Source organism: Protomyctophum parallelum (genome assembly GCF_964188405.1).
Source record: "Protomyctophum parallelum genome assembly, chromosome: 8".
In the NCBI taxonomy this organism is placed as follows: domain Eukaryota; kingdom Metazoa; phylum Chordata; class Actinopteri; order Myctophiformes; family Myctophidae; genus Protomyctophum; species Protomyctophum parallelum.
Window position 1 is genome coordinate 28643795 of NC_139703.1, and position 23381 is coordinate 28667175.

The window sequence follows — 23381 nt, forward strand, 5'->3', positions numbered from 1 at the left end:
TCTCTCTCTCTCTCTCTCTCTCCTCTCTCTCTCTCTGCCTCTCTCTCTCTCTCTCTCTCTCTCTCTGCCTCTCTCTCTCTCTGCCTCTCTCTCTATCTCTGCCACTCTCTCTCTCCGACACTCTCTGCCGCCCTCTCTCACACACATTTCCTATCTGTCTCTCCTTCGCTCAATCAAACGCGGCAGAAATAAAAACGACTTTGCCAACCAAACAGCTGAGCATTTCATTTCTGTGCGGCTGGTTCCTACCTGATGACGGTCATTAGCTGAACGAGGCCTCTGGCTGCGGGCAGTAGAACTTCACGGAGTCCTGATTGTTGTACACATCACTTCTGGACACAGAGGTCACACTGAGACACACACTACGCAATACATCACAAGCACAGGCCACAGCAGCAGCAGCAGCACCACCATCACCATCACCATTGCCAGCAGCAGTCAACAGGGCCAGCCGCAGTAGCAGGGACAGCACCAAGGGGGCAGTCACGGTTCAGTCAGACATAGCGGTGTGGGGAGGGAAAGCAGTGGAAGCAGCTGTGGTTAGTTACAGCATGGCATCGTTCGGGCACATCTACAGTGGATGTGACAACACCATGCTACAGTTAACATCTGGATCACCACACGGTCTGGTACAGTTACTAGTTACAGTTACTATCTGGATCATATGGCTCCCGTCGGACACGGTCAGTGTCGAGTATTAAGTTCATTGTTCACATCGTTGCAGAAAGCACGGACCTCCAGTCTTTTTTCTTTTCTCTTCTTTGACAGCTGACATTGTCAAGATGTTTTATGAATAAACGAATGAATAAATAAAATAAATACATAATAAATCCCCTTTTGTTGTTGTGGTGGGGGGGATATTCGTCAATATACAGTGGGACATTATGCATGTAACCGATCTACTGTATCAGGAGCAGGGGGCCCAGGGTGCAGTTATGCATCCAAACTATCAGGAACAGGGGGGCCAAGGGTGCAGTTATGCATCCAAACTATCAGGAGCAGGGGGGCCCAGGGTGCAGTTATGCATCCAAACTATCAGGAGCAGGGGCCCAGGGTGCAGTTATGCATCCAAACTATCAGGAGCAGAGGCGGTGGGCACAGTTATGCATCCAGCTATTAGGAGCAGGGGCCCAGGGCGCAGTTAAACATCCAAACTAGAGATGTCCCGATAATGTATCGGTATAGGAAAAGTATCGGGTCGGCCCTTATTTGGTCATATCGGGTCATATCGGTAGTCGGTATCGGTGAATATGCCATTCTAAGCACAGATCCAACACAAAAGGGTTGACACTATGGCAGGGGAAAAGGTTTGCTTTCGAGTTGCCCAAAACTGCTTGTGCACATTTGAGTGAGGGGTCTGCTATAAACACAACATGAGATATATAGCTAGATAGCTATAAACACTATTCCCGTTGGTGGGATATCTTTTTCTTTTTGTATTATTTTATTATAAATATTATTCTCTGGTATCGGTATCCGGTATCGGTATCGCCAGCTAACACAGAAATTGTGGTATCGGGATCGGATCGGAAATAAAAAATCAGGACATCTCCTGATGGTTTGGATTCCAAACTAATAGTTTGGATTCCAAACTATTAGGAGCAGGGGCCCACGGCGCAGTTATACATCCCAACTATTAGGAGCAGGGGCCCACGGCGCAGTTATACATCCCAACTATTAGAAGCAGGGGCCCAGAGCGCAGTTATGTGGGGAGCTGTTATCGGTTAAGTGTCTTGCTGAAGGACACGTCGACACAGACTGGGCGACAGTGAGTTGCAAAGTGGCGACCTTCTGATTAGCAGACAGACTCAGCTACGGACTCCTTGGTTGGTAAGAGGTCTAAAAGGAACATTAAAACTCCAGGAAAAACAGGACATTGCCAGACTGCAAGACATCAACAATATAAAGACCTTGATAAACAGTGGGAGACGTTGTGCATATTAATGAGTGACAGTGTTATATCTTACCTGTTGTCATTGATATCTGTGGTGTTTCCTGCAGAGACAAGACGTGCATACGTAAGCAGACAGGCAGGTGCACCATGCGGGTGTGTGCATGCCCGTATTTGTGTGTGCGGACTGTGCGTGCCCGTATGTGTGTGTGTGTGTGTGTGTGTGCGCGCGACGGTTCGTGCCTGTGTGTGTGTGCGTGTGTGCAAATCAGGGAACAAGAACAAGTGGATTTAACTGGAATAGCCCAAAGCATCTAAAATAAATGGCTTTGAAATGGCTGGTAGGGATTATTAGCATTTAGTTGCAATGTGCAGACATGAATTCAAAGAGCATGTGAATGTTGGCAATAACCATATAGTGATAATGACAATAATCCTGATGAATCCACTATCTAAACAGTACACAGGTTGTACTGTCAAAAAACAGACTTTGACAGACTGCCTGTCAAAAAATCTCTATGGTTAGTTGTGAGTCGCAGTACATTTTGCTTGACATTTAGCAACGATTTATAGACAATTCCAGCCAGGCATCTTGAAGAAAGTTCTTGTGCAGAACTGTCAGCGGTCAATAGATGTCATCTAAATGAGAGGGGAGTGCATTCAGTATTTTTTTTTCTTCCATTAGCTGGCTTTCTGCTGAGTGTCTGACTGCTCGCTCTTCCTACTGTATTGAATTTAATAGCTATCAGGGGAGGTCATGCTCCGGTGGATTACTGGATACTTCAAAGTACGCTTTCAAGGCACAGCTATTGGTGGTCAAAAGTATTTGATCATGGACATGAAACCCACTGTAAACAGACAGACAGACAGACAGACAGACAGACAGACAGACAGACAGACAGACTGAGCTTCATAAAAAAAATAATGAGATACAGTAGAGGATTAAATTAATTGATGCTCTTATCCAAAATACCATAGTATAAGTGCATACATTGTCAGGGTAAGTGGCTCCCACGGATATCAAATCCTTAAATCCTGCACCGTTAGTGCCATCCTCTCCTCCCTTGAGCCGCAAAGCACTCGAGAAATATTCATTCAGTTTATTCTCTGTTTATTCCGTATCCCATTCAGTACAATGGAATAGTTTAATTTGTGTTAAATTGGAAGTCCCTGCAGAGTAGCGGTGGTACAGTTGTGTGCCGGTCGTATAAGACAGAAGAGGTTAGGCATCTAAACCTGTTTGCCCTGCTCTGTGCCATGCTGAGTAATGATGCTACACCCCTCATCTATCTCCTGTGAAGCCTGTCGGGCGGGCGGGCGGGCGGGCACGCACGCACACGCACACGCACACACACTTTAAATCCTTTTGTACACCCCTGTACACTGCCCACCTGTGGTGCCGCTACAAGCAGGCCAGTTTCAGACGATTGACAGTGGCATACAATGACTGTATGAGGCTGTTTCTGAGAGCTCCAAGAAGCTCCAGTGCAAGTCAAATGTTTGTCAGTGTTGGGGTTCCCACCTGCTCTGCTGTGCTACGCAATCTTATGTATAAATTCATGTGTAGGGTATCTGAGTCAGTAAATGACATCATTAATGCCATCACTAACCCGATACGTAGTTCTGTCAGGTTCTCCTCCAGACTGTGGAACCATTGGCAAACTTGTCTGTATGTTCGAAACTGAATATGGTGGAACTCTTTTTATTGTATATTTCTTTCTATATTATTATCTTTTTATCTATTGTGTTGCTGTTCTGTGATATGGATTCCCCTGAGTCTGCAATAAAGAATCAATCAATCAACACACACACACACACACACACACACACACACACACACACACACACACACACACACACACACACACACACACACAGACAGATAAAGCATTTGAAAGGAATTACACTTTAAAGGTTGGACTTGTAAGAAAGAAGAATAGCAAAATAGCAAGAGTTGTGTGTACAGTAATTGTTAAAGATAAAATTAGTTTAGCATCCAATCAGATTGGGTGAATGTTTCCAGGTGAAAGTATGAAAGACTAGGTGCAAAATAGGTGCAACAAAATGGTTTTTCTTTTTTAATACTTTGTGTATTACTACATTACTACAGTATACTACAGTGTAGACCACTAAAAGCGGAACATTTAGTTTAAAGTTTGACGAAGGTTTCTAGCTCAAGTGGAAGTATTTAGAGGCACAAAATACTGCATGGTGGAATAATAAATAGAAAGTGAACTTAAGATAACACAAGTCAGCCCACTAATGAATGCTCAGGATTTTTGCTGTGTGTGCAGTGTGCACACAAGAGGGAAATAAACAAATAAACAAATCACACACACACACGCACGTGCAGTTGCGGGCATACACACGCTCGCAGTTGCGCGCACACACACGCGCACCAACACCAGCAGCCGCCGCTCATTATAAACTAACAGCATCCTTCAGTTCATGTCTTGTCCACAATAATCATAGCTGGTTCCACCCATGGATCCTGTCTCTTGAGGCCACTGACCCTCAGTGAAATGCTCGGTCGTACGTGAAACTATTTTTCTACCAATTACAGCGTTCCCCGTCACACTGGCGTACAAATGAGTAGGAGAGGTCGGAGAGAGTGACGCTAAGAGCACAATCATTGATGTAGCGGTGGGGGGGAGAGTACTGTAGATTGGCACAACATCCATTCAGGGCATGGTATCTTAAGTGGACACGATGGCGCCGTGTTTCACAGGGAACGCTCTGGCGCTTGCAGGAAGAATGTGGGAGTGGGGACTGGCATGGCAAGAAGACATCGGAGGAAGCAATAAGGAGCAAATCTACTGTATCATCACGGGCCATGGCCGTCAGCGGTAATAATGAAATGAAATTGCCCCCCTGTTGACGGTGATAAGGAAATGCGGTCGTCAGCAGACATCTAGTGAGAACAGAGCTTACCGTTTTCAGCGTCTGAGTCCAGTGTATCTGCAGGGTCTGCTGGCTTTGCTGATTCAGATGGAAGTCTATATTGCAGGATATAATATGGAGTTTTATATCAAGAGAAATTACAATTGGAAAGTATTTACATAATAACTTCAATGTACTTGAATATAGTAGCACTATAATAGCACTCACAGTACTGCAAATAAATAAATAAATGAATAAATAATATACATCTGTAAGCACACACATATTAACCACTTTCTATTTCCTAACAAAATAATAACATTTGCATGTTATAATAGACAAAACAAAACACATTTTAAACTTTTTAATAAATAGTGAAAATAGACAATCTGAGCTCACAACGTGTTCTACATTTTTCGACTAGGTCTTTGGAAGCGGTTAAATTACAGTTTGGGTTCAAATGGGTCTGCTTCATAATGCATTTGATGCAGTGAAGTGAAGAGTGATCTAGTAGCCACACTTTCATTTAGCTAGACATACAGTATACACTGACTGTTTTGCCAACTTTCTCAAAACAAACCAACGGCTTTGATCCAAAACTACATTCCTTCCTGATGCTATGTGAGGCCTTCACCCATAAACATACAGCAAATAATTGTTTATGCTTTATATTTTGTCCTAGCGTTTTATTTACTGATTTTTATCTTGTTGTAGCTGTTGTTTTTTTTTCTTCCTGATGCTATGTGAGGCCTTCACCCATAAACATACAGCAAATAAACTTGTTGTAGCTTCTATTATGTTGTAGCTGTTGATTTTTTTACCCAGTAAATGGTAAATGGTGCATTTATATAGTGCCTTTATCCAAGGCGCTTTACATAGATTGTGCATTACATTCACCCATTCATACACCGATTGCGGCGGAAGCCATGCAAGGTACCAACCAGCACATCGGGAGCAATTTGGGGTTCAGTGTCTTGCCCAAGGACACTTCGACATGTAGACAGGAGGAGCCAGGATTCGAACCGCCGACCCATGGATCATTGGACGACCTGCTCTACCTCCTGAGCCACAGTCGCACAGTCGTTTTTATTATGTTGCTGATGTCTTTTACCCTGTTCTGTAAAGCACCTTGTGACCATCATTCCTTTAATTATCATTATTATAAACTGCTACAGACAAGAAGACGGATCTGCTCACGTGTTGTTCTGAGCATCGCTGTCGCGGGTGTCGTCGTTCTGTGAGGTGACGTGCTTGACGGGGCTGTTCTGGCCAGAGACGGACTGTGGGGAACTGGGTTCACTTTCTGGAGCCGACTCCGTGCTCTCTGGCTCTCTGTCAGGCTCTGGGGCCGCGGCGGCAGATGGCTGGACGTTGCGGTTGCCGCTGCCATTGAACGGAGCGTTGCTGAAGGCAAAGGAGTGATCGCTGTAGCCGCGAATGAAGAAGGGGTTGGTGGGAGAGCAGGGTGGGTAGTGGCCGGGACGCACAGGCTTGGCTGTAAGCAGATAGAACAGAATTAATTTAGTGAGTTGAGTGAGTGAGTGAGTGAGTGAGTGAGTGAGTGAGTGAGTGAGTGAGTGAGTGACTGACTGACTGACTGACTGACTGACTGACTGACTGACTGACTGACTGAAAGTGAGAATAATCAAATCTCCATTCAATCCTTTTCTCTTCCATCCCCACATCCACTATTATCTTAGTATAAAAGCTTGCGTCAAACATTATAAATGGAAATGCTCTATATGACGTCACATAATGCAGCCTTTATGCTAGTCATCGGGAAAACATCAATATCATTGCACGGTTCATAGTTATTATATTAGATTGCATCATTTGATTGTGGAACTCACTTATGAGAATTGCTGAAAGCTTTTAACCTGCAACGATACGATAATGTGACATTCTCATTCTCATAGCAACAGATGAGATCAAATATGGCAGATTAGGGAGATTAGAAAAGGACATTAGAAGAGTTTCATTACATCTATGAGTACACAGAAACCATTTAATGCATTAATCCTTTTCATTTCATCGCTAATGACTCTCGTTTAATGATTTTGAAATGAGTGATTGTGTGTGTTGTGTGTTGCATGCCATATGTGCGTTAGTGTGAACCGTGTAGCCCACTTGAACTCTAGCGTAACAGCTCTGGGCATGTCATAGCCACATCAACGTACATATATAGGGTTTAAGTGGTTAAAAACGTTAAGAGCAGTATACAGTATATGATACTGAGTGGTGATAAGTGGTTTTCAAATGTGGGCCGCAGCCAGGGAGGCCGCAACAGGCCACCAGGGGGGGGGCAATTTGAAAGGAGAGGAAAATGAAATAAATAAATAATTGAAAAACGGTCAAATAAAATGTATAAATTACATATAAATTCTATATAACCATATAAAATAATAATTTCATTATTAGGATTAAGGTTAGGGTATAACCCTTTATGTGAAGTGGTCCTTATACTATACTGTGTTCAGAGTGTTTATCCGTGCTGTTTCCATACACAATGAATAATCCCCTTCCGATTAACCTTCGGCCCCAACCTGTGCATACTGTATATTTCATGTTTAGAGGAAATGTATGTGTTGCTTTAAATTATTATTGTTATATCACTTACTGTTACTGTGTTATTATTCATGTCATGTGTGAGTGGATGAGACCCGAATGGAAACAAGGCCGCAAGGTCTTTCTTCGGTGAAATATTTTTTTGGACAAAAATGCCTGACTGTACATTGTGCTGTTTGCATTTATGTTGCCTAATAAAATATTCAACCAAAAGAAAAGCAGAGATGTTCTTGCTTCCAGGTATCTGAAGCCTAACAGTATACCGGTACTTCTCATTCCGTGTGTATTTTTTGTGCACTCATCCTTGATGTGTGCGTGCGTGCGTGCGTGCGTGCGTTACCGATCAGCGCGGCGTGGGGCCTGCGCAGGGGGTGGCGGGCCCTCATCACGTCCTTGATGCGTTCCACCTCCTGCTGGTAGCGCCGGCGGTCCTTCATGGCGCCCTCCTTGGCCTCCTTCAGTGCGCCCTCCAGGGCCTTGACTCGCTCAGCCGTAGACCGGAGGCGCTTCTCCAGCTTCGGAAGCTCACAGCGAAGGTCTGCATTGTCACGTACCAGCTGTCACCGACACGCAAACACATATAGACAGACACACGTTATGTCGAGTGACTGGAGGAGCCATGTCCTATCCTGTGACAGATTCCACATTAAAGCAATAATATTACACTTTGGTAGAGGTTTGGATTGTGTGGTTATCTTGATATATATCTTGATTATACAATTTGAAGATCCGAACGCGGATATACACGGATGTAGTATGGATCTTATTCCATTTTATTTATCATTTGTATTTAAAACAAAAATACACACCCGTGTGGAAGTGAGGAGCTTGTTTCACTGTGCAATGTAAGTCAATAGGGATTTTGAATTTAAGATATCTTAAATAGTCTTATAATATTTGGAGTTACGTGATAGCAATGCAACTACAGTACACAACCCAAACCTATACCAATGTGTACATTTCCTTTAATCCTGGTATTATTTTCAGTAATAAGGTTAATCTGTGTAAAAACAGCAACAACAACAACAACTTCAGAATGCTGTTCACTGACTACAACAGTGCGTTCACCACCATCATTACCTAATTATGTCTTTCCTTTGGATTTTGCAAGGAAAACCTCTTTGATCTTAGCTATCCCCTTTACTAATTTATACATACCTTGCATGACCACACCACCAAGTGAATCATTTACAGTAGTGAATTTATGGTTAAAGGACCACTTCACCACTTTTCAACCTATATCTTCATATAATAGGTCCTCACTAATAATCATGAAAAAATGGCACAATTGTTTTCTACTCCGTCTGTGTCTCATGGGAGCACTGAGCAACCCGTCCACCAGTGACATCATCGATGGGGAATCCAAGCTATAGAATAGAAACTGCAGGCTTTCTAGTCCTGAAAAGTTGCAATGTAAAAATGGAAGCCATCGTTCTCACGATAATACAAATCTAAACATTTTTGTTTAAAAAAGAAATCTGCCTAACGATGATGTCACTGGCGGACGGATTTCTGAACTGCCCGCAGCCCTCCTACAGTATGAGACACAGACTGAGTAGAAAGTAGTGCCTTTTTATCATGATTATAGTGATTATAGTGAAAACCCACTATACTGAGTGATGGACAAAATAATGGCACGAGAGGAACGCCCATGTCCACAACTCTCTCCATTTCCAAAGTCTCATCAGTATTTATTGCCTGTCACGATACCATTCCACTGCCTACTAATGAGACCCGTTTTCTGCCTGTTTCGTAAGCCAAAAGCAGAGGATTTGTCCAGATTATTCTGCCGGATTGTTCTTGTTATGACCTCTGCACATGTTCCCTGGAAGGAATTACCTCTGCTCCAGTCTCGTCCCCCTTTGCACCTTAGCCTGTTCAGACTAATTGCCATGCTCAAGGAACCTGGCTCCCCTCGATAAAGCCTTTGCCCTTTCAACTCTACGCCTCTCACACTTTTCAGCTGGAACCCTGACACCCCCACTCCTCCCCTTTAACCACACCACACACCATCAGCGCTGGAAGGGGGGTGCGGAGGGTGCTCCAGCACCCCCTGCTGGTGGAGAGGAGAAGTTTTTGACATGTCTATCAGAGTGTGCTGAATGCAGAATGCACAGCGAGTGAGTTGACAGATAGACACAACATGACGAGACAGCAAAAACCTATTGTAGTTTTACTTTCACCTGCACCAGGTTTAAAGAAATCTAACCCAAACAACAACACAACAAGAGTCACATACTGGTATTATGATTAACTCGGTTAACTAGGTCCTAAATAAGTCATTATTAGGCCAATTATACCCAAATAAGACCCGAAATGTTTCGCGTGGCCTTGCTACGCTCGGCCGCGATATCCCTCCCACCCTTCAGCTCCCCCTGGTATAAATACCTTCCAGCGCCCCTGCCCCACACACACACACACACACACACACACACACTTCACTTCATCTCCAACCATGCCACGCAGCCACAGGGGACAGAGGGCGAGAGAGAGAGTCTTTTATTAAGTAATTAAACATCAGCGACATCAGCCGTGCTACAGTACGTATCAATACAACACATGTCGATGTGCATGTGCAGCGGTGCGCTGCAGAGGTCAGGCCGTGGTGCTTTTGAACTACCAATGCCCAAGAACATGCCGAGGAGAGAGAGAGAGAGAGAGAGAGAGAGAGAGAGAAAGAGAGAGAGAGAGAGAGAGAGAGAGAGAGAGAGAGAGAGAGAGAGAGAGAGGGAGAGGGAGAGGGAGAGGGAGAGAGGGAGAGGGAGAGAGAGAGAGAGAGAGAGGGAGGACACATGATGCAAGATGGATGGAGTCACTGTGGCTGCTTCTGGCTCATGTGGAATGATCGCTATTTAACGCACCTGTTATCCCTGCCAGGACAGGATTTAGGTGGTGAGATGGAGGTGGTGTCTGTGCGTGCGTGTGCACGCGTGCGTGTGATAACAGGGTGCTTTAAATGTGCTGCCTGCCTGCCTGCCTGCCTGCCCGTCTGTCTGTCTGTCTGTCTGTCTGTCTGTCTGTCTGTCTGTCTGTCTACGCCGATGACCTTAAATTTGAGTCCTGGCCTTAAGATTCCTAGTCTTAAAGACAGGATCAGTCTGAACTCGCACACAATATCGGGTGGGAACTAGCAGCCATGGGACTCTGTTAACACCCACATATTTGTCAGGGCTGATGTCACGCCTACCTAGTTGTGATGTCATCCCCTAAGGCATCTTGCCAGAACCGTTCTCTGTCGGATTATAAACTTCAATCAAGTCTGTATGATAACCTAAACCTAAGCCTTAAAACTTAAGCTTATCTCAACCTGTTCATCTTTAAAGATTTAGCCAAGACCTTACCCTGCAAAAGAGTTCCATCTGGTCAGCACTTTCCGCTCTTGTGATCAAGAACATTCTCAACCCTTACAGTATAATCCGACAGAGAACGGTTCTGGCAAGATGCCTTATATAAGGAGGGGATGACGTCACAACTAGGTAGGCGTGACATCAGCCCTGACAATATTCCCTGCAGAAAAGGGGAAAGTGCAATTTTGTTGTGTGATAAAAAACTATAAAAAATGACCCATTAAGACTGGTAAAGCATCTAAAAAAGTAGTTAGCATAGCATCACAATCGTTTTAACCACTTTAACTATTCTTTTATACTTTGGCTATTAGGGGAAAAAAAGTAATTACTGTGTCAAGAGTAAAAAATTGTGGAAATAGACGATCAGTTCAAATATTATTATTTTGGAGGTCTTGTAGATCATCTATTTCGGCTATTTAAAAAAGTATACAAATGTTTAATATATCTGTAATGTCTTTGTACTGCATATTAAAAGTTTCCATATTTTCCTGCAATGTTTTGATTACGAAGCCTAAAAGGCAAACAGAAATTTTAATTGCATTCATATTATGTTCCAATGTCCAACGCCAAAAACACAATTAAATTGTTAATCACAATTATTTGTGTGACAATGAATGGTCTTCTTAAATGTTGTAATGGTGACACAGCCCTATGAATGTAGCCCTATGACAACAGTTCCCTATGGAGACACAGAGGGTGGCATTTTGAAGATCCGTTTTACAATGGGGTAATACATAAATTGCCCTCGCTCTGCGCACAATCGTATTATGAAAGGCATATCGGCCCGTGTTGAACGCACACACAGCTCCAACGTCATCATTAAGTACGCAGATGATACTACAGTGATGGGCCTCATTGAAAGTGACGACGAGACGGCCTACAGAGCTGAGGTTGACACACTGACACAGTGGTGTCAGGAAAACAACCTCGCTCTCAACGTCAGTAAGACCAAAGAGCTGGTCGTGGATTTCAGGAGACAGGAGAGAGAGCACGCACCCAGCTTCATCGACGGCGTCGCAGTGGAACAAGTCAGCGACTTTAAATTCTTGGGGATCCACATCTCCAAGGACCTGAAGTGGGCCACACACACCAAAACAGTGGTGAAAAAAGCCCAACAGAGACTGTATTGCCTCCGCCGCCTGAAGAAGTTCAGAGTGAGCCCACGCATCCTCAGAGCGTTCTACAGCAGCACCATAGAGAGTGTCCTGACAAGTGGCAGCACCGCATGGTTTGGAAACTGCACCGCTGCGGAACGCAGATCACTGCAGAGAGTGGTGCGAACAGCGCAGCGCATCGTGGGCGGGGAGCTTCCCCCCCTCCAGGAAATACATGAGAGACGCTGCGTGGCTAAAGCGGAAAGCATAATCGGGGACATAACCCAGCCACAGCCTGTTCAAGCCGCTGCAGCACCCACGGCCAGGCAAGCGTTTCAGGAGCATCGGGAGCAGTACTACGAGGCTCTTGAACAGCTTTTATTTGTCAGCAATCAGATTGCTGAACAAGAGCTAAGTTTTAGACTTTTTGCTTAGTCGTATACATACATGCACCCATGATGAACTATTTATTTTGCACTCACTTTGTTATGTTATGCATGTTCTTTCTCTCTACCTTTAAACTGCAATTTGAGCCTGCACAACCAAGTTTTTCACCCACCTTACTTGTAATGTGATGTGACAATAAAGATTGATTCTGATTCTGACCTAAAAACACTCAGCGCATAACGATTAGACGTGGGTCTGACCACCTCATAAACGCAAAAAGCACTGTTTGATTTTACACTTGAGCGGCTCTGGGAGGCTGCTGGAGTGTTGCCATGTCTGTTTATTATAAGCGGCTTCTTTTTCTGTAAAGTTGCTTGTAAATATTGGTAGTTGACTAGTTGTACTAGTTGTGGTTGCTTTTCTTGTTTCTAAAGTGGTTATTTGGGCTTTTCTCCTAATGTTGTTTAAACCAGTGATCCTCACACAGCACATTCCCATGTCAAGGATCCCCAGATGAATGCATTTGCCCAACTAAGGACGGCTAATCCAAAAATAAAATCCAAGATTACTTTTGAAAATAGCAGATCTATACCAGCTCACAATGCATCACATTCATTCATTAAAACTATGAACTCTGACTGCAGGGGGATATATATAATGATCATTATAACAATGTGCAAGAACATATTTAAAAAGAAGGAAGAACTTTATATTTGTGGACAATCAAAATATGTTTTTTTATTTTAATGTGGTGTCATTAAAATGTATCTGGATATGGCAGACTCACTATCTAGAAAATAAAAACATGGCACTTCATTTAAAATAGGTTACAGACCCCTGTTATATGCGCTTATTTTTATAGACCTATTTACTTGTTTCTATGAGACATGGCAACAGCCTCTTTTTGCGTCTTTGTTTTGTAAAATGTTGAGATTAGAAACGGCCATACTTCTTTCATTTCTCAACCTTAAAAATAAATAAAAACATCTCCATAATCCTTGGGAAGTTTGCTTTCATATGCTGTATCACACCCGATTCAAGTCTTCTTCAATAAAATGCTACGAGCGAAGACCATATACCATCGGGGCCACAGGCACAGCATTAAGCAGCAGCATTCAACTCATTCCTTCATCATGACTTGAATGAAATAAAATATAATAAACGTTATTTTACTGGTGTTTTTCAATAGAAACAAATTATTTTGAGGCATAAAGGTGACAGCATGCAGTGCAATAGGAATAAAAATAATTAACCCAAATGTGACAAAGTCATGCAGTCATGTCTTCTATGGTGCCAGCATGAAGAAATGTAATACCACAATCCCCAAAGTGCGCATTCCGTATGTGACATCAGCTGACTGGTAAAGAGAATAGTATGGACATGTTGATTGGGTATGTCTCAAACACGCCTTAAACACACCCATGACTAATTCAAGGCCGTTTTGCGCAATCCACGGGGTGTCAAAAGCGCTTCTTAACATGCCCAAAATTGCAATATGACATACAACACGCCCCCAGCTCATAAAACTGTAATATTATGTCATATTATATGAATTGCTTAATGGAGCCCAGAGAGTCTCTGTGTATAGGGAACTGTTGTCGGTCATCAAATTGTTGGCTTAGGAATGCACAAAAATGGAACAATCTCATGAATTCATGGCTTCATGGGGCAAGTAATTGATACAAAATAAGTATGGTATTTATTTTTTTATAATCTTTTAAGGGGGGTGAAGTACTCTTTTAAGTGATTAAAATAAGTTCCAGACTTTCAACTTCAGCACAACACTTATTAATGGACGAGCTCTCCAAGGGTAATACGGACAATGCCACTAGTGTCTACTACTGTATACCTGAACTGAATTTGTGATATACTCAGCTTAATATTTGCACAACCCGTCCCACCCTTAGAGTATATATATATGAATAGAGATGGCATCCGAGTTCTCCTTCCATCCACTTGCATTAAGTTGCTCAAAAGCGCATGAGGCGATTTCACTCCTCTTTCCGGGTAGGAACAGAGTGCATTCTGGGATGGATTTGCCCCAAACACATGAACGCGCTGCCGTTGAACGTGCACGAACGCGCACGAGCGTGCTGCCGTCGTGAACATGCACAATGATAGTCAACGGACCAGCGTGTTCATGTGTTTGGGGCCAGGCTGCAATATAAAATTCGGCCACTATGTCCATTTTGCCTCAGGGTTTCCTCTGGGTGCCATCTCTATTCTCTATTCATATACTGTATAGCCTATTCTAAGGTCCCACCCCACAGTGTTATATGGACAGCAATATATCTCCCTCCGAAAATTAATTACCCCCAGACTGCACTACTGTTGCCCCCACTGCACTAAATTAACTGCACCACCATGTTCACCATCATTCTACAAAATATACTAACTACAGTATGTGCCCAGTACATGTTAAGATTCATCAAGGCCTTTCTTTTGCCTTTAATATTAAGATTGTGGACATTTTTCAGATTTTGTGCATTCACTTCACACACTGAAAGTCTACTCACTGGCCATGCAAATAACTCAAGTTCCTACAGTGGAAGCATCTGCATTGGGCTTTATAGCCAGTAGGCATAAAGCTACCCAACAGTGGCAGAAAGGCTGACGATGGCATTTCCATGAAACACTACAGGCATATAGGTCATGTTGAATGTTTGCTTGTCAGTCTTTTATTGCAGGGAAAAAAAACAATTAGGTCAAGTCCCCCATAGGAAGAAGAGAGCCAAATAAGGAACCACTTTCATACCGTGACACAATTCAGTGTGTGCGTGTGCGTGCGCGCGTGGGGGTGTGTGTGTGTGTGTGTGTGTGTGTGTGTACGTGCGTGCGTGCGTATTTGTGTGTGTGACCTTTTGTGCAGATATAATTATGCTCCATCGTACAGTGTCACGTGGTGAAAATAATAGATATACAAGCTCACAACCCCTTGTAGCTTGTATGTGCTATTTTTGACATGTGACACCATCATCATCGTCATTTATATCGAAAGGAAGACTCATCCCTCATAGGCGGCGGGTATGTAAGGCTAGGCAAGGCTTAGTCTTCCCAAAAATTACAACACTCGAGACTTGAGAAAAAGACCCATATCGGCCAAAATATCCCAAAACAATGCCCAGGGAACTTTAATTAAAAGCTAGATGCAGTGGCTATAATTGGGTCAAGGGTGTTGCTTTTGTGAACAGTGGTGTACGAGATTGGTAATAAATTGGTCAAAGTAACACATTTTTAGACCATCTGGGGGAATTAAATAAATCTGCAGAGTTCTCCCCCCACGGAATTCTAGCCTACCCAAAGGTAAAATCCACCCGCCGCCTATGTTCCCTCCCCAAACAGACCCTGTTTGGTGAACTGGCCCATATGGTTCTAGGCTGCTAGGGGGACCCAAGAGACGGCTGAAAGACCAGTTTAAACAGCTCCTCAAAAAGACCAGGATCCCTGTGGACAGCTGGGGGAGGCCCTGGCAGTGGACCGCTCAGCCTGGCGTGGCACAATTGCCAGTGGTGTTCAGAGACCGATCGAGCACAACAAGCAGCATAGAAGAAGCGCCAGCAAAGACATCAGCGTCTTATGCTACCCCGCCCACCTCCTCCAACACTTCCGTGCCCAGACTGCCCGGACTGTCTGCCCAGACTGCCCTCTTCCACACACACACACACACCGCTTGGACTCCACAGTCACCAGCAGGCACACAGACGGAGAGTCCAGCTAGCTCAGCTAGTCCAGAAGGAGAAGAAGTGAATGGCTGAGGAGAACGGATCCTCGTTTTACGAGGCTGCCATGATGATGATGATGTATAGATAATCAATCACCCAGGCGTTTATTGTTGACCAAGGGAACAACAATTAAATGCGGAGAGATATACTGTAGGCCTAGCTACTCTTGCCTTACTTATCATGACGATGAGAAAATAGCTTTTGATAATCGTTTTAAATCAATTGATAAATTAACATTACTGTCAATGTGGAACAGCCTTGGCAAACACAATGGTATCGTCCTGCTGGGACTCCCAACAGTGTGGTGAGGGAGCTGGCTGAAACCACAGCAAGTGCTGCTGCCTATCTTGCCCTTAGCTACACAGCTGGTCTGTTAGACTCATTTGTGGAAAAAGAACATTGAATGTCAAATAGTCTAGTCCCCGATTATAATACGACCCCGTATTTTTTAGGATATTTCCATTGGAAAAAAACATTCAGTCTTATATTCAGCACAATAGGGTACTTCCACCACTGCAAAGGACTCATCTAGAACTGTGCACTGTTGTCTATGAGAGAGCCTCGATCATCATTCCACTGAGAGCCGGCTGATTTATGAACACGCCCTTTCTCCCCACTGTATCAGCAGGTGGTGTAAAGATGGCCTCATCCAGCACACCACTTTAGGATTGGTTTTCTGCCTGACAGACCACCGCACTGCAGCTCCCTCCACTCACCATTCTGCCTGCCCGCGTCTGAATATGTACAGTATGTGTGCCAGTCTGCAGAGAGCTTTGAACACGGCCAACTTAAACTATAATAGTAACCCAGCTGTTGTGTGGGAGGATGCGACGAAAATGGTGGAGTGTCTCTCTGGAAGAGCAGGGGTTGAGTTGGGGTGCGTTTTTGCATTCATTTAATGACAGAGCATGAGGAAGAGCCTTTGAAGACAAGAGCAATTTCATTTTAAGGGCCCTCTAAAATGGAAGTGTATGTTTTATGTTAAATAAACACTCTGGATGTTTCTCTGCGTGATGCATGTGGGAGCATTATGCCCTGCAGCTTTATTACCCGTGATAGCAACAATACTATATTGTATAAATAAAATAAAGCATTCTTAATAATATCTATAATAAAGCCCTATAGTCGAAACGTTACCATCGCATATTCATTCTTCGTTGCAACTCTGGTCTATTTCTAACCGGCTGGCTGGTTGTCCGGGTGCCTCATGCACTGATTTAGGTTAAGATTGCTTTTAGTGTGTTAGTGCAGACTCTTTGAATGGTCTGCAGTGCGAATGTAAAACTGAACTCTCGTTTTCCTCCTGGCAGCGGTACAGTAGTGGTAGCGGTGGGCTGGCAGCTGTCGGAGCGGAGGGCTGCCGGGGGAGCAAATTGGCTCAACATTGATTGTTTTCTAGAAACACTATGTAACCGCTGCATTAGACTTCCGATGCAAACTGACACCAGACCTGAATCGCCAGAAACATTTTTTTCATGTGTGGGTAGAAATTCATGGCTGGAACCAAGCTAGTGTCTAGGTGCGACATGACCTTTAACACAATCTTAAAGGTCTCAATAGGAGACTAAATACAACATCAGGGTATGTCTTTAGTACTGAGATGGATTCCTGCAGCTTTGTTTTCAAGCAAGGCCTGGAACATTTATCAGTGGCTCTGAAAGAGGGATGATTGATGGTAGAAAAGCACTATTGCTCAGAGGAAAGCATTGACATATGGCGCACACTGTGCTCTAAATTAAATTTGACTCGCTGTCATTGCCCTTTTATGTTTTGCTCAGACATATCTGCCTTACTTACTGCTGTACAGTACAGTCTAGTCTACAGTCCCATTCACACTTTGGATTCTATACTGTGTTGTGAGACGCACGCACGCAGCCACCCAACCACACATTGATCGCAGATTTGATATGAACCCATTTAGACCTGAGGCCAATTCTAAAAACGCCTTCTCAATTCTGACTTAAGTTTTCTGCAAAACTTTAAATCTTTATTCAATTTTTTTTTAATAATAATAATAATAATGTTGCTATAGCAACGACTAAAATGACACAGAGAAGTGTCCCTGCTTGAAAAGTGTTTAAATGAGTTTTAAGACTAAAGATATTGAACAGTAAGCCTGGGCACCTAGGCCGGTAATCCAGCCTAATAATGGCATGGCCTTTGTGTGCCATTCAAACCGCCTTTCACTAGTCAGTTTAGCTCTGAAATGAGTCTTGCCAATGACGTCTCCCATGGCTACATTTGGACAATCCGAGCCCCACTTACTTCCATTCTAAGTGATAGAAAAAATATTAACTAAAATTTGTGAGATTCTATGTTATCCTAGAGACTGAGACAGTGTGAGATTGCGTGTGTGCGTGTGCGCGCGCGCGCACACACACACACACACACACACACACACACACACACACACACACACACAAACACACCCTCATTCAGAGCCCCTGCGTAAAACGTTTTTCATTTGGTGTAAACTAAAGGGACACCAAACGCATATTTCAGCGGTACCTGTTTGTGAACCTTTGTAAGTTGGTCCAGGTTGTTCTCGAGAAAGGAAATCTTCTGTTTCTGGATGGTATACCCTCCGGTATCGTCAGCCTCCATTTCTGAACTCTGTGGATCAAAGAAGACAGGTAGGAGGACCGTGTCTGCCGCTTCAGCTGTGTGAATGAATGTCTGATCTGTCTGAAAGCAGCTGAAGAATGCTTACTCTTTTGACTCGAGACGTGAGGTCTTGAACAAAAAGCTTGCGAAGGTTGTGGAGGGTCTGGAGTTCACGAGCCTACGGGGAAGGAAGAAAGGAAGAAATAGACCGGAACAGAAAGGGCCAGAGTGAGATGATGTGTATTGGATCGCTGGCATGTTAGTGAAGGAGTCCTAATTGAATTGTCGCAGTAAAAATAGTGACTTACGACAGTCTCCTCCAGCCCTTTGAGATCCTGTTTCGACTGCTCATGCCGCTCATTGAGAAATCTATGACAAGCACACAGACAGACAGACAAAGTGATACAGAATTGAGAAATCAGAGAGATTAGAAAAAAAACCCAGATCAAACATTCTGACCATTTGGCCAGGAGTCAGGACGGTTATACCTCAACCGTCTGGGCATCTAGACTGTCAAGCCAGCCGGGTTCACTCCCCATCTCTCTACCCCTTTCCTGTCTGTCTACTGTTCAGTATCATCAATAAAGGCATAAAAAACATTCTATTTGAAAAAAGGTAATGCCAGTTCCTGGTATTTCCTCTGTAGAGCAGCCGGGCTGACCAATAAGTGGTCATTAGTCGTCTGCGACAGTGATGCAACACACTGCAAAGGTCAATGCACAAACTCACACACTGACTGAATGCTAAACATATAGTAGGCTATACCAACAGTCCCTAATGACCACAGAGACAGCCAGAGAGAGACAGAGAGTGACAGCAGAGAAATGATGGAGCCTCCAAGCCAGCGGTTCTCAATCTTTATTGTACCCCCCAAATTAATTTGTATTCGGCAACAGACCCACATCAGAAATATTTGACGCCAGGGACCTACATACCCACAAATATTAAAAATCTTTCACACTATTTCAAGATTTAAAAATAAAATAGCTACAGTATGCCGATCTACAAGCTCACGGCGCGTCACGCCGGTTAAACCCAAGGACCCCTGGGCGTAACCTACTTTGAGAAGCACCGCTTTAACCCATTTTGGGCAGAAACCCCTTTTGGTGTTAGCATTATGCTATGCTTTAGCTATTGAAAAATAGCAGATCTACAAGCTCATAGTGCGCCACCTAGTGGCGTGCTACGAGTAGGTCTGCTATTTTTGAAAAATCGACTGACTGACATAGAAACATAGCTTTTTCAGAAAACTGTCAGGATGTAGAAGACATTTATAGAATCGTTCCCAGGTCAAAATGGGTTTTAAGCTACAACATGTCTTGTGCTTCTCTATTCCACAAGTGCAAATCATTGAATATATATTTCAGAGCGAACATTTTTAACTAAAATTGGCTTCTGGGGGGGTCCCTGGAACTACATATTTTGAGATGGGGGTCCGTGGCCCAATAGAGATAATTTTCATCCTTGACATGAAAAACGTTGAGCACCACTGACATAGAAACAGGTTTTTCAGAAAAATGTAGAAGCCTTTTTTTTAATCGACCTCAGTCCAGAATGGGTAAACAAACTGAGGTTACTGATGTAACCCAGAGATACTGAAAGCGAGACAGACAAAAACAAACAAAAACACAGGAAGAGAGTTGAGGACTGACCACTTGAACCCAGTGTCCATATTCTGAGGGGAAATAGCCGAGCTATTGCGTTGCGTCGCAACGCATTGTGAACGCAATTTGGTGGAGAGTTGTAGACGGAAAAAGTGGTCAAAGTACAGTTCTAACTCAAGTCCAGCCCTCTAGATGTCAAACTTCAAAGGCCGATGTTCTGGTTGAAAGAAAAGGTCCATCCGTCCTCTTGACGGAGCATTTGTATGCTAGGACGGTGATTTGGTATAACGCATTATACTATAGTCTCACCTCAGCTCCTCCAGCTGTAAGCTCTTGTGGAGCTCCTGGCTTCGGAGGCTCTCAAAGTCATCGTGAAGTTGTTCCAGCTCCAAGTGCTGTCTCTGGTTACGGCTGTAAAAGATGAACAACATCAATCCACCCCTTTAGACACTTAACCATGGGTCATATCACTTGCAACTCGACAGGTAACAATGAGTCAATCGATCCGTTTAATGTTGTTGCCACGAGGCACCTGGATTTCCACATGGAGATCAATACAGTTTTATTACCCAATACCTCATCTTTTCTTAAATAGGTGAAAAATTGATATAGAATAATAATCTATACTATAATGTTGGAAAGCTACAGTAATGTTGGTAAACTATTGTATTGTGAAGGTCTACGTCCCACCAAATTATGTTGCCAAGTCTGCTAATGTGGCCAATTAATTTGCTCTATCCATGCAGTATTTACATCGGTTTAAAAGTTGTATTTCATTGAACGTGAAAATATGAAAGCAGGACACATCTATAATTCATCTGCTCAGCTGCTGTATTTGGCATGGGAGGAGAGAGTATTATTGGAATTGTCAAAAGCAAAACAAAGAGATATTATATTTTAGCCTTTTGGGCAGTCTCACAATCATCCTTAAGAAATGAATGTTTCCTTAAACAATGAATCTTTGGCGGGGTCTCAATGGGTACATTACAGCAACAGGGAGCACTTTGGCTGCTTGTGTTAAAGTTCCTGCTGAATCAATAACTACATTTAACAATCACTGCTGTTTCATTTTGCTACTCATTGTACTACTCACTACAAGACAAATAAGTGCAGTACAGTAGTTCCATTCCACCTTTCCTATTAAACGAACACAATGTCAAGTAGGACATTTGTATCAATGCCTCCAAGAATGAGTAAATACCTGACACAACAACAAAGTCTTTGAAAACAAAGACCAACAAAACAGACCAGCCATTAACCTCAGCTTGCACTCCTCTGTGACTTAAGGATTTTTATTACTCTAGTGCGTGCTTCACGCTAAGCTTTTCCAACCAATAACTCAATACTACAATAACTGTAAAGATGGAACCAAATGGACCCATAATTCAGAGAGTGTGTGCGTTCTGAGTTGAATTAACACCACCCTTTTTTATATATATTTTTTTTTGTTGGGGAAGAAAAGTGTGTGTGTGTGTGTGTGTGTGTGTGCGCCTTTGAATAAATGCCACGATTTTCTTTTTATAGGTGAGGATGGAGCTCCATAAACTGCCAGGTGTTTATTGACTTCAGACATAAGGAATGCAATAATGCATCCAATAAACAACACAATGACCAACACTAACTCACACATGCACATGACTGTGTGTGTGTGTGTGAGAGTGTGAGTGTGAGTGTGAGTGTGAGTGTGAGTGTGAGTGTGAGTGTGTGTGTGTGTGTGTGTGTGTGTGTGTGTGTGTGTGTGTGTGTGTGCGCGCGCGTGCGTGCGTGCGTGCGTGCGTGCGTGCAGTATGTATGTATGTATGTATGTATGTATGTATGTATGTAATCTTATTTTCTATTCTATACTCCTTAATAACCAGGTTCAATTACATCAAACATCCTTTTATCGTGTTTCTTTTGCACTTACGTAATGCTCTTACAGTAATTCGTATTTTAAATTGTATTCAAATAGTTTTATAATGTGCCTCTTTTGTCTTAGTCCTTAATGTCTTAGTCCTTAATAGCTTGTATATAAAAGCACTTTGAACAGCCTTCTTGTTTAAATATGCCTTAGAAATATGTTTGCCTCGCCTTGCCCGTTGACTTTAAGCGTCATTAACGCAACTGAAACATAATAGGTCAAGTAAAGGGGAAGATTGCCTCCATTAGATGAAGTGATGGAACACTATCAATATTTAACAACCTCCTCCATAACTCATGTGTGCTATATGGCAGCATGTCATTCTGCATGCGCTGGAACAGCACATACTATATCATCCTGAGTTCATCTGTCAGTGTAGGGGTGCATGCCTGTGTGTGTGCGTCTGTGTGTGTGTGTGTGTGTGTGTGTGTGTGTGTGTGTGTGTGTGTGTGTGCCTGTCAGCGTGTGTTTCCTTGTCTGTTGAAGGATACTGACGGCTTCTCGGGGGAAAAGCCTGTTCTCCACGGACAGACGTACGTTTCCCACATTGGTTCTGATGAATGCTCTGAGTGACTGACAGTACGCATAGTTCATCAGGTGTCCAGAGGGGGTCAGGCAATAGCCAGCCAGGAAGCTACCTGCCAAATAAGCCAAAAATATCTGTGCCTCTATTGTTGCCGAGCGATGAGGCTAAGGAATATCCATTCTAACTGGGAATTGGCTTGATTATGAAATTGTCTGGGTGGGGCGTGCATGGGGTGTTCAGTAGCATACTGTAGTGTAGTCTTTTCTTCTTATATTTGTATTTGTACCTTTTACATGCAAATAATAGACCTCAAATTATACCTGCTTAATCTGTCCTTTTACTTTTGAAAGAAATGGGATCTGAGATCCTTTATGTTATTGTGTATGCCTGCCCCTGAAGAGTTCTGCCACTGAAAACTGCAATAAAAGGATTTTGAAAAGGAACATCTGTTCTAGTAAAGCTTAAACTCTCACTCACTCCTACAAGTACTCCTACTATTAGATCAGCCTGAATCTAATAAAATGATTGTGTTCAAAATCCATATGAAACTGCCAGAGTTAAAATCATTGCATTGGTTCTGTAACAGCACTCTCCACTAGATGCGCATGCTTCCTGGGTAAAAGTTAAAGGGACACTTCACCCTTTTTGCAAAAAAATATATGTTTTGAAGATTTAGAACACTTTCCTGGGGGTCTTTATGTATGTAATATGTGGTTTTAGATATTTTAGATTTTAGCAGTGAGCCCAGTGTCTCTGATGTCATGGACACTGGGCTCACTTCCTTCCTTCCTCCTCCTTGTGGATAGGGTGAGGGCTGTCTTACTGAGACAACATGTAGTCCAGTTAGTAAGTGAGCCCAGT

At 43.2% G+C, this 23381-nt stretch overlaps 1 protein-coding gene across 1 annotated transcript in view; it reads right to left on the reverse strand.

Annotated features, from left to right (window-relative positions):
• Positions 1-213: 213 nt before the first annotated feature.
• The window catches only part of kif5ab (kinesin family member 5A, b), a gene marked incomplete at its 5' end in the record, with an annotated part of 108647 nt that continues 85479 nt past the window's right edge, over positions 214-23381 (reverse strand). The window contains 9 exons of the mRNA XM_083771744.1: positions 214-332; positions 1968-1995; positions 4823-4887; positions 5969-6266; positions 7677-7893; positions 18395-18499; positions 18597-18668; positions 18799-18859; positions 20404-20505. Of these exons, the coding sequence (XP_083627870.1) occupies positions 263-332; positions 1968-1995; positions 4823-4887; positions 5969-6266; positions 7677-7893; positions 18395-18499; positions 18597-18668; positions 18799-18859; positions 20404-20505 (1018 nt within the window). The 3' untranslated portion in view covers positions 214-262. The remainder of the gene's footprint in view (positions 333-1967; positions 1996-4822; positions 4888-5968; positions 6267-7676; positions 7894-18394; positions 18500-18596; positions 18669-18798; positions 18860-20403; positions 20506-23381) is intronic.